General features: G+C 48.1%; 1 protein-coding gene across 1 annotated transcript in view; it reads right to left on the reverse strand.

Annotated features, from left to right (window-relative positions):
- Nucleotides 1–336: 336 nt before the first annotated feature.
- The window catches only part of LOC133116587 (GRIP and coiled-coil domain-containing protein 2), a 34048-nt gene continuing 22721 nt past the window's right edge, over nt 337–11663 (reverse strand). The window contains exons 18-23 of the mRNA XM_061226314.1: nt 10702–10878; nt 9572–9789; nt 5250–5444; nt 4503–4642; nt 3163–3364; nt 337–1749 (exon numbers count right to left, since the gene is read on the reverse strand). Of these exons, the coding sequence (XP_061082298.1) occupies nt 1673–1749; nt 3163–3364; nt 4503–4642; nt 5250–5444; nt 9572–9789; nt 10702–10878 (1009 nt within the window). The 3' untranslated portion in view covers nt 337–1672. The remainder of the gene's footprint in view (nt 1750–3162; nt 3365–4502; nt 4643–5249; nt 5445–9571; nt 9790–10701; nt 10879–11663) is intronic.

Below are 11663 nucleotides of genomic sequence, written 5' to 3' on the forward strand. Positions count from 1 at the left end.
AGCATTGGTGTGCTGGCATTACACTTGCGGCCACTCATATTCCACTTAAACGATGTTGGGTGGACTGAATTAGTAACTCCTCTGGAAATCTTATGCTAATACTAATTATCACACACATAGTAACATAGCTATGTATACCAATCCCAGTGATATTCTTGACATGGTAGCTTATTCTGTAGTGTTGATATTTAAGATAGAAATATGCTATATTTGTCTTCTTCATTTTTCAGGCATAGTAGTACCTTCTTTTCCAGTCCAATGGCATTGCTGGTCCTATTGGATTACAGGGAAGATGCTACTAAGGTTCCTGTCACGATTAAACAACAGCACAGACAATGACTTTAAAACAGATTTTTATTTTTCCATTGACAGTTCACACACTGGCTCGATAAGGATAGCACTTTTTGTGTTTCATTAGCTTTTATATTCCTTCCTTAGCAAACATTTATCAGAGTGAATCTGAGTTCAAGTGACCCCTGATTTTAAGTAAATGTTAAAATTGAATTAGCTCAAGTATTTAACTCATTGGGTACATGAAAACAATGAAAGCACATAATAAAACTAAATCCCACCAGTGTGTAAAACTGAATAACATTAAAATATTCATGTAAATTAAGTATCCCAATATTAAACTCATGATTAAACATACTTTTAAGTAATTAACTTTACATTCAACTACTTCCAGTCTTACTTCAGTATCAGAGTCTTTATCATTAACATCCCATCAGTACTTTAAACAGTTGCCCTGGTTACATAGCTGTAACTGGATAGGGACTAAAACATAGAGTTTGGGTTTGGTCAAATCAAAAGTTAGCATATTCTTGTTTTCAGTTGCCAAATCAAAAGAAAATCTATAATGGAAGTGCGAAAGCACAGACAGATTTTATCTTGAACCAAGTCTTGGACACATTCCCTGTTATTCCATTTATTCATATAAACAAATGCGAATGTTCACTGTTACAGGTCTGTTACCCTTTCCAGAACCCTGACTTTTAAGCCACTATTAATTCATGAGCATGGGGTCAAGGGATATACTGCAGTGACATCATCAACAGGCGCCAACAAAGGGAGACCTCTGACATCATAACTGCGTAAGCTGCAATTCCATCAGGGGGAACCAGTCCTGAGCATGATGGAAATATCAGAGAACACCTGAGCCCACTGCTGGTTAGTCCTCACTTCCACACACATCTTAAATTACGCTGTGTGTGTACGTGGGAATTGAACATTAGAGTAAGATGTGCTTGGGAAAACATGAGCGCATACATGTGCAGGTACGCTCACCAAGGCTAAAATTGTCACATTGGTCAAAAAGTTAAAATAACATGGAATTGTTTGAAAAATACAGCTAGTAGCATGGGTACAATCAAACAAAAACAAAAAAAGAGACTAAAATAGTGCAATACAGGCCTAAGGTAAAGGCCAAGAATTAGTAACTGACTAAATAAAAGTCACAGAAACAAATATGAATATTAAAGTATACAAAAAGCCTCTTTCCCAAAAAACGAAAAAACAAAAAAACAAAATCTTGGTTTATCAAAAATATAGATCTGGAGAAAGCGAAAGGCGTGCAGCGTGAGGTTGATGTGCTTATGAAACGGAGGTGAGTTTCAGGGAGGTCTGTCGTCAGTGGACCCTGTGTGGACCTGGACCGGGCCGGTTCTGCCCGTCATCACCGGATCCCTGACCAGCTGTGCAGGTAGGAGGTCCAGCCCGACCCACGGGCCCCAGCTGCCACCTCCTCCTCTCCTACGGTGGGAGGACACAGCGTTACCATGACTACATCACACGGCCATTTCCTAAACCTGGATTTCTCTATCAGTACATTGTTTCATCAGGATGTTATTGGCATTGCGGTGCGCGGGATTTATGCACTCCGTGGAAATTATGACAGTGTGTCCGTGCACAAACCCCAGCACTGGATAGCAAAGAAACCGTTTTTAAAGGCTTTTAAACCGTATAACGATTATTTTAAGCATGTACGTCCAGCAAAAAAAAGTCAACGGATTGAGGAGTACAATTTCCTAATTTTAGTAGTGGAGCTTTTCATCAGGTTTTTAACCATGATTAATGTGTGACGTGTAACATGCAAGCTGGTATGCAGATTATCATGTAGATTCTTGGAAACCATACACTTCAATTCTGAGGGCTGTTCAGTAGGGGATCTAACGTATTTAGACTGAAGGTGATAGTGACTGGATTTTAGAGCCATACAGTTGAGTGTGTCTGAGACTGAGATGAGACCAGAGGCCCTGGTGAGTGTCGGGAACAGGCCGAATGATCAATGCGAGGGAGGGAGGGGGAAAAAAAGGGAATGACGGATGGATTGATGGGGGAGGAAGAGAGGGGGAAGGGGAGTGATGGAGAGAGACAGGGTCAGAGAGATAGACGGCCTCTTTTATATTTTCTTTGCCCTTTTTTCTATTAGTAGCTCCACCCATCAGGAGGCAGGGAAAAATGTGAGCTGTTTAGGCAAATGGCATGTCCTTGCTCTTTAAAACGTCAGTTCGAAGCCGTGACAGTTACAGACATGGCATACGCGTGGCAGATGAGGAGAGGTAGATCCACAGGGCGATCATTTATACGTCCCGCAGTCCCCAAAAAATAGTTTGCGCTCAAAGGCAAGATTGGGAGTTCCCGGGACAGGAGCGAGAAGAAGAAAAGTGTGGAGAAAAATAAGCGATTGGGATGAGCCCAGAGAGCTAGAGACGGTCAGAGAGAGAGGGATGGTCAGAGAGGGAGAGACGGTCAGAGAGGGAAAGACTGTCAGAGAGGGAGAGACGGTCAGAGAGAGAGGAATGGTCAGAGACAGGAGCCGTCAGAGAGAGGAACAGTCAGAGAGGGAGATGGTCAGAGAGAGAGGGATGGTCAGAGAGGGAGATGGTCACAGAGAGAGGGATGGTCAGAGAGAGGAACGGTCAAAGAGGGAGATGGTCAGAGAGAGAGGAACGGTCAGAGAGAGGAGCCGTCAGAGAGGGAGATGGTCAGAGAGAGAGAGGGATGGTCAGAGAGGGAGATGGTCAGAGAGAGAGGGATGGTCAGAGAGGGGGAGATGGTCGGAGAGAGAGGGATGGTCAGAGAGAGAGGGATGGTCAGAGAGGGAGATGGTCAGAGAGAGAGGGATGGTCAGAGAGGGAGATGGTCAGAGGGACAGGAGCTTACCCTGCGCGACGGCGGCCAGCCTGCTCTTCTCCTCGGGGTTGAGCTGCAGCATGGTGTGGATGACGGGCAGCAGGGCCTGCCTCTCGCTGCCAGACTTGAGGAAGATGAAGCGCAGCAGCACGTTCTTCAGGTACTCCAGGTTGGCCACGGACTTCTCCCTCTCGTGGTTCCTCTCCAGCCTCCGCACCTCGCTCTTCAGCAGCTGTGAGCCCCGCACAGCACGGTCACTGAACCGCCCTGCTCTCCTCCACTCATCTGTCCATCCTGTGCCCCCACTGAACCGCCCTGCTCTCCTCCACTCATCTGTCCATCCGGTGTCCCCACCCTCTCTCTTTCCCTCTCTCCTTCATTCATCTGTCCAATCTACGCCCCCACTCTCCATATTTCCATCATTCATCCACCCATCCTACACCCCCACGATCTCTCCTTCATTCATCAGTCCATCCTACACTCCCACCCTCTCCCCCTCTTCCATCCTGCTCCCACTCTCCAGTTCATTCATCCTCTTTCTCCTCTTGCCTGCCACTTACACACCAACAGCAGTGTTATTGGAGACAGCACTATCTGAAGATGGAAAACCACCACATTTGTCAAAGCTGCTGGCTGGTACCTAAAATATTGCTTGAAAATTTTACGGTCTAGTTTACAGCGAGTAAGAAATATAGTACATTTGGTGAAATACATATCCTGCAATTAGAAATGTGTGAAGTGTCTTCCGGGACGAGTTTGATGGGTGTGATATGTGTGATGTGGGAGTGATGTGTGTCTCTGGGTGCACTCTTATTGTGCGTTTAAGTTTAGTCAATTTATTTGTTTGTGTGTGCACACAATGCATGCACTCTGATATTTGCGTGCTGATGGATAGGTGGTATAAGTGTATCTGTATGTGCTGCATGTGTGTGTACTATATGTGTATGTGTGTGTGTGTACTGTGTGTTTGTGTGTACTGTATGTGTGTGTGTGTACTGTGTATGTGTGTACAGTGTGTGTGTGTGTGTGCGTGTGTGTGTACTGTGTGTGTGTGTGTGTGTACTGTATGCGTGTGTGTACTGTGTATGTGTGTACAGTGTGTGTTGTGTGCGTGTGTACTGCGTATGTACTGTGTGTGTACTGTATGTGTGTGCGTGTGTGTGTGTATCTGTGCGTGTGTGTATCTGTGTGTCTGTGTGTGTGTGTGTACTTTGTATGTGTGTGCGTGTGCGTGTACTGAATGTGTGTGTGTGTGTCTGTGTGTGTCTGTGTCTGTGTCTGTGTCTGTGTCTGTGTGTGTGTGTGTGTGTGTGTGTGTGTGTGTGTGTATATGTGTGTGTGTGTGTGTGTGTGCATATTCCTGCAGGTACCGTGATCTGCTCCATGAGGACGGCGTTAGTGGCCTCAGTCTCGTGCAGGAGGCCGTTCATGTGATCCATGCTGCGCGTGGCTGTGCTCAGCTTCTGAGCCAGCTCCTCTTTACTGGGCTCCACCTGCCACACAAAGAGCTCTGCACAGCAGCACAGACGCAGAGTCAGTAAAGACCCCAGAGACAGTCAGAGACACAGAGTCAGTAAAGATCCCAGAGACAGTCAGAGACACAGAGTCAATCAAGGACCCAGAGACACAGTCAGAGACACAGAGTCAATCAAGGACCCAGAGACACAAAGACACAGCATCAGCACAAGGATTCACACTCAAACACTGGCTTATTCAGAAGACTTTTCCCAGTCTTTTTGTCTTAACAGGTTAAGACAAAAAGACTGGGAAAAGTCCTCTGCTCTTAAGTATTCTATTAGCCTGATTTGACTGCTAAACATACAGTTGAGCGTACATATGACCGCATTCCTGTGTCCCTCCATGAATCATTTCTCTCAGGTCCAGTTCTCCAGTGAATCAGCACTAGTGTGGACGGCTAATTACTGAGGTAGAGTAACTAGTGTAAATGAAGAGCCTGGGCACATACACACCAGCCCCACAGGAACAGAGTAACCCCTGAATAAGACTATATCCGACTTGAGCCACACTGCACCAGTGAAATATCTGCCCCTGGTTAAGGCCCCGGAAGAGTCCAGCGAAGCGCAGGTGACGGGAGGTGGCGGGGCTGTGCTACGCACCCTGCTTGGGGTCCGGGGAGGTGAGGAGCTGCTCCAGGGAGGGCAGGGGCGTGCTGGAGGAGGACAGAGACTCTGTCTCTGTGGTCTCCATGCCCTCCCCCTCCTCCCGCGCCATGGACTGCAGCTCCAGCAGAGCCAGCTCCGACGGCTTCCTGTCCGACACGCCCTTCCTCACCTGCTGCACCGGGGCCGCACCTGAGGACAGAGGAGACGCTGAGAACACACATATACTACAGACACATACACTACAGACACATACACATATACTACAGACACATACACATACACTACAGACACATACACTACAGATACATACACATACACTACAGACACATACACATACACTACAGACTCATACACTACAGACACATACACATACACTACAGACACATACACATACACTACAGACACACACACTACAGACACATACACTACAGACACACATACACATACACTACAGACACATACACATACAGGTACATACACTACACACACATACACTACAGACACATACACATACACTACAGACTCATACACATACACTACAGACACATACACATACACTACAGACTCATACACATACACTACAAACACATACACATACACTACAAACACATACACATACACTACAGACACACACACATACACTACAGACACACACACATACACTACAGACTCATAAACATACACTACAGACTCATACACTACAGACACACACACATACACTACAGACTCATACACATACACTAGACTCATACACTACAGACACATACACTACAGACTCATACACTACAGACGCATACACATACACTACAGACTCATACACATACACTATAGACACATACACTACAGACTCATACACATACACTACAGACACATACACATACACTACAGACACACACTACAGACTCATACACATACACTACAGACACATACACATACACTACAGACTCATACACATACACTACAGACACATACACATACACTACAGACACATACACATACACCACATACACATACACAACACACACATACACTACAGACTCATACAACAAGCACATACACTACAGACTCATACACATACAGGTACATACAATAACCACATACACTACAGACACATACACTACACACATACAACAAGCACATACACTACAGACACAAGTACATAATCTGTATAGGTACAGTATGGAACATTTGTGTAACACAAACACCAATACAACAAAAATATACATACAACACAGACATAAATGCAATACAAATACAAGACAAACACAAGTGCAACACAAAAACACATTTACATACACATTAACGGATGCACAGGTAAACACAAACACACACATGCACATACACACAGCATAATCAGTCAACTAATGTCAGTACAGATCTCTTGATGAAACTAAATAGTCCTAATAGGATACCAATATTATCGTGGCACAAGAAAATATTTCACCCACGTTTTAGTCTCAGTTCTCCACCAGAGGGCTCTGTTGTGCAATGCAAATTTCCAACCAGCTCTGTGTTTTAAAAGCACTAGTTTTGCTTGTTCAGTTCAAAGTACATATTAGCATTATATTGAGCCATTTCAACCGTAAGTCGATTTGCTTCTCCTTACATAAAAATAAGAATTATGCACAATCAAAGTGTCTGTGTAAAAAAAGTGAGACTGAGGTTGTGACTAATAGGTCCCAGTGGACACTGGACCAGCCATATCAAACAGAGCATTAAAACTAAGCAGTCAGATACTGCAGCTGACCTTATGGCAGCTCTGCTTCATTAACACTGGGGCCATCTACAGCTTCCTACCCCAGGCCTGGGGTGAGCTTGAGCGAATGCAGTTTATCAAACGGGGGGCGGAGGGAGAGCAGAGAGAGCCTGAGTGATATGCAGCTTGGTCTGCCTTCCCTGCGAGTGTGTGTCCAGTAAGAGAGGGATTGTGCGCTGTAATTCCTACACTGTTCACCCAATATGGGTGTGAAAACCCCTCAAAATCATAGTGATTGTTTTATCTCAACAGTTTGTTTGCTGGAGTACAGAGCAAAAACAACAACGAAAGAAAGAAAAGTGTCACTGGATGTGCATATATTACGGACGGCACTGTATGTGCTTCAGTGGATGTGTGTGTGCGTCGCGCGCTCAGATGTGCTGGGGCGTATGTGTGCGTGTGTGTGTGTGTGTATGTGTGTGTAGGAAGTGTGTGTGTATATGTGTGTGTGTGTGTGTGTGTGTGTGTGTATGAGTGTGTGTATGAAGTGTGTGTGTATGTATGTGTGTGTGTGTATGTGTGTGCGTGTGTGTGTGCGTGCATGCGTTTTGTTCTCAGCAGTTTGTTTCAGGCTGGTCTCTCAGGGTGGGTGGGGCCAGAGGTGGGCGGATGGCTGGAGACTGATGGGGGTGCGACAGGAACGGGGGCGGAGCTGTTTGTCTCGCATCTGCTGCTCCCGAATTGCCCTTCACATGTCGTTCACAACCGCACCTCGAACGCTCACATGTACCGAGAAGAGACCGCCTTTCACAACCGCACCTCGACCGCTCACACGTACCGAGAAGGGACCGTCTTTCACAACCGCACCTGGAGCGCAGCAGGGGGGCCGGCCACTCCCTAACGACCTTCTCGGCTTTTCTCAGTTTCAACATTTAGTTTTTGTCTATAAATGTGATTACTTAAACACAACTCAGCAAATATGACAGATGAACAATATGAAATTGTTTAGTAAAATGCTGTCCTTAAAATAGTCTTAAATAAATGTATCCTAAAATAAATTATGAAATAGCTGATGCTACAACTCAAATAGTGGATTTTGTAATATTAAAAAAGCCAATAGCTGCAACCTAAGGGTAAGGGCAATGGGTAAGGGTTAATGGTAACCTTTACTTAAGCCTGTGCTATTCTAAAGCTGCTGGTCGAGTAAGATGACACTAAAAAAAGAAAATACAGCAAATGTTTCACAGTCCGTGAAATTCAGAAACAAAACTGGGACTGTGTTATCCAAAATGGCCGCAGGTTACACTTCAGTTTTTCTTCTTTATAAGTAGCGTGCTGCCATTAGCCCGCTGGGCAGATCAACCTTACACGACCCCATTAAACCGCTCGCATTCCATCACTGTCCACTTGCAGTGATTTCTTTAGTTCGTAATGTTAGAAATGGTCTCACAACCGCAGAACAACACACAGTTGGCTGCTTAAATTTCAGCGCTTATAACGATACATTTCAGCGCTTATAACAACAACAGGTCTACGGCGCCTTTCCAGTTTCTAGTGGAAAATTGTCCGATGCGCTGCGTGCCTGACTGGGAGCAATCGTGCGGTGGAGGAGTGACAGAGAGAGCAGTGTTGGGAGGAGGTGGCAGATCGAGGGAACGGGGGAGACGGTGTTTTCGCAAACGCGGGGCCGTAATGAGCCTCCTCTGCAATCGGCCATATGCACCAGCAACAGGCCACAGGCTGGGCCCGCTCCCTGTAGCCCGTAACAAGCAGCTGCTGTGCCTCAGATGAAGGAGCTTTCTCTCCAAACACCAGCCCCCGTAAACAAGCAGAACCACTCCTCCACACACACTAGCCCCCGTAAACAAGCAGAACCACTCCTCCACACACACCAGCCCCCGTACACAAGCAGAACCACTCCTCCACAAACACCACTCCCCGTAAACAAGCAGAACCACTCCTCCACACACACTTAGCCCCCGTAAACAAGCAGAACCACTCTTCCACAAACACCACTCCCCGTAAACAAGCAGAACCACTCCTCCACACACACTAGCCCCCGTAAACAAGCAGAACCTCTCCTCCACACACACCAGTCCCAGTAAACAAGCAGAACCACTCCTCCACACACACTAGCCCCCGTAAACAAGCAGAACCACACCTACACAAACACCAGCCCCATAAACAGGTGTGACTGGCAGCTAAAAATCTCTGTGTTGGCCAGTTCCCAGGTCTTTGGTCCGGATGGTAGCCTCAGCAGACCATCCTCCCCATCCCTACAGCACTGCCCCAGTGTGGCTCTTACTGGTCATGCTGGACTCTCTCTGTAGCCCATCCTCCCCATCCCTACAGCACTGCCCCAGTGTGGCTCTTACTGGTCATGCTGGACTCTCTCTGTAGCCCATCCTCCCCATCCCTACAGCACTGCCCCAGGGCGGCTCTTACTGGTCATGCTGGGCTCTCTCCAGTGTGGCTCTTACTGGTCATGCTGGGCTCTCTCTGTAACCCATCCTCCCCATCCCTACAGCACTGCCCCAGTGTGGCTCTTACTGGTCAAGCTGGACTCTCTCTGTAGCCCATCCTCCCCATCCCTACAGCACTGCCCCAGGGCGGCTCTTACTGGTCATGCTGGACTCTCTCTGCAGCTGGAAGAGCTGGTTCTCCAGCCGGCCCATCTGCTGCTGCAGGGTCTCCACCGTGGCCCTGTGCTCGTCCTGCAGGTGGCGCACCTGCTCCCGGAAGCCGCTCCGCAGGGCGTCCGCCTGCGCCGTCAGCTGCGTCACCGTCTGAGCGTGCTCAGACTTCAGCGCCATGTTCTCCGACTGCAGGGTGATGACCCTGAGGACGGGGCGGGGCGGGGCGGGAGGGGAGGAGCAGAGGTGTGAGGCCTTGGGCATGTCAGGCTAACACCAGTAATATGACAAGAGCCATTAAACGCCTCCGCCATGTTCATAACCCAACCCCATCACCTAACCCCATTGCCTGTGTGGATGATAACCTAATCCGGTGAGGGCCCTAACCCCACGCCTGTGTGGATGATAACCCCATGGCCTGTGTGGATCATAACCCCATGGCCTGTGTGGATCATAACCCCATGGCCTGTGTGGATCATAACCCCATGACCTGTGTGGATCATAACCCCATGACCTGTGTGGATCATAACCCCATGACCTGTGTGGATCATAACCCCATGGCCTGTGTGGATCATAACCCCATGACCTGTGTGGATCATAACCCCATGACCTGTGTGGATCATAACCCCATGACCTGTGTGGATCATAACCCCATGGCCTGTGTGGATCATAACCCCATGACCTGTGTGGATCATAACCCCATGACCTGTGTGGATCATAACCCCATGACCTGTGTGGATTATAACCCCATGACCTGTGTGGATCATAACCCCATGACCTGGGTGGATGGTAACCCCATGGCCTGTGTGGATCATAACCCCATTGTCTGTGTGGATCATAACCCCATGGCCTGTGTGGATCATAACCCCATGACCTGTGTGGATCATAACCCCATGGCCTGTGTGGATCATAACCCCATGACCTGTGTAAATGATAACCCCATGGCCTGTGTGGATCATAACCCCATGGCCTGTGTGGATCATAACCCCATGGCCTGTGTAAATGATAACCCCATGACCTGTGTGGATCATAACCCCATGACCTGTGAGGATCATAACCCCATGACCTGTGTGGATCATAACCCCATCACCTGTGTGGATGGTAACATGGCGCCCACCTCTCCCGGAGCTCGGCCTCCTTGGTCACGGTCTCCTGCAGGATCTTGTTGTGCCTCTCCAGCAGCGTGTCTTGCTCGTTCTGCAGCTGCTGCAGCTCTGCGCTGCTGCTCTGCAGGTTCTGCTGGGAGTCCTGCAGCCGGCCCCTCAGCTGCGCAATCAGGCCCTCCAGGTGCTCCCTGGACCCACAGACACAAGTGTCACCGCCGCGCACTGACCACAGCTACAGACACAAGTGTCACCGCCGCGCACTGACCACAGCTACAGACAGAAGTGTCACCACCGAGCACTGACCACAGCTACAGACACAAGTGTCACCGCCGCGCACTGACCACAGCTACAGACAGAAGTGTCACCACCGAGCACTGACCACAGCTACAGACACAAGTGTCACCACCGAGCACTGACCACAGCTACAGACACAAGTGTCACCGCAGAGCACTGACCACAGCTACAGACACAAGTGTCACCACCGAGCACTGACCACAGCTACAGACACAAGTGTCACCACCGAGCACTGACCACAGCTACAGACACAAGTGTCACCACAGAGCACTGACCACAGCTACAGACAAACATATAACCACCAACCACAGACACACATCGGGACTGACTACAGCCACAGACACACATATCACCACCGAGCGCAGACACACATGAAGACTGACCACAGTCACAGACAGAAGTGACACAGCCAACCACAAACACACATCAGGACTGACCACAGCCACAGACAAACATATCAGCACAGGCTGCAGCCACAGACCAGCATATCACCACCAATCATAGACATGCCTCAAGTTTGACCACAGCTGAAGACACACATTACCACTGGCCTCAGTGACCCATTACTGCTGACCACAGCCAGACAGGAATAATGTCTGACCACAGACACATATCATTACTGACCACAGCCACAGACAAACATTACCACTGGCCTCAGTGACCCATCACTGCTGACCAC

This window comes from Conger conger, chromosome 17 (genome assembly GCF_963514075.1).
Source record: "Conger conger chromosome 17, fConCon1.1, whole genome shotgun sequence".
In the NCBI taxonomy this organism is placed as follows: Eukaryota; Metazoa; Chordata; class Actinopteri; order Anguilliformes; family Congridae; genus Conger; species Conger conger.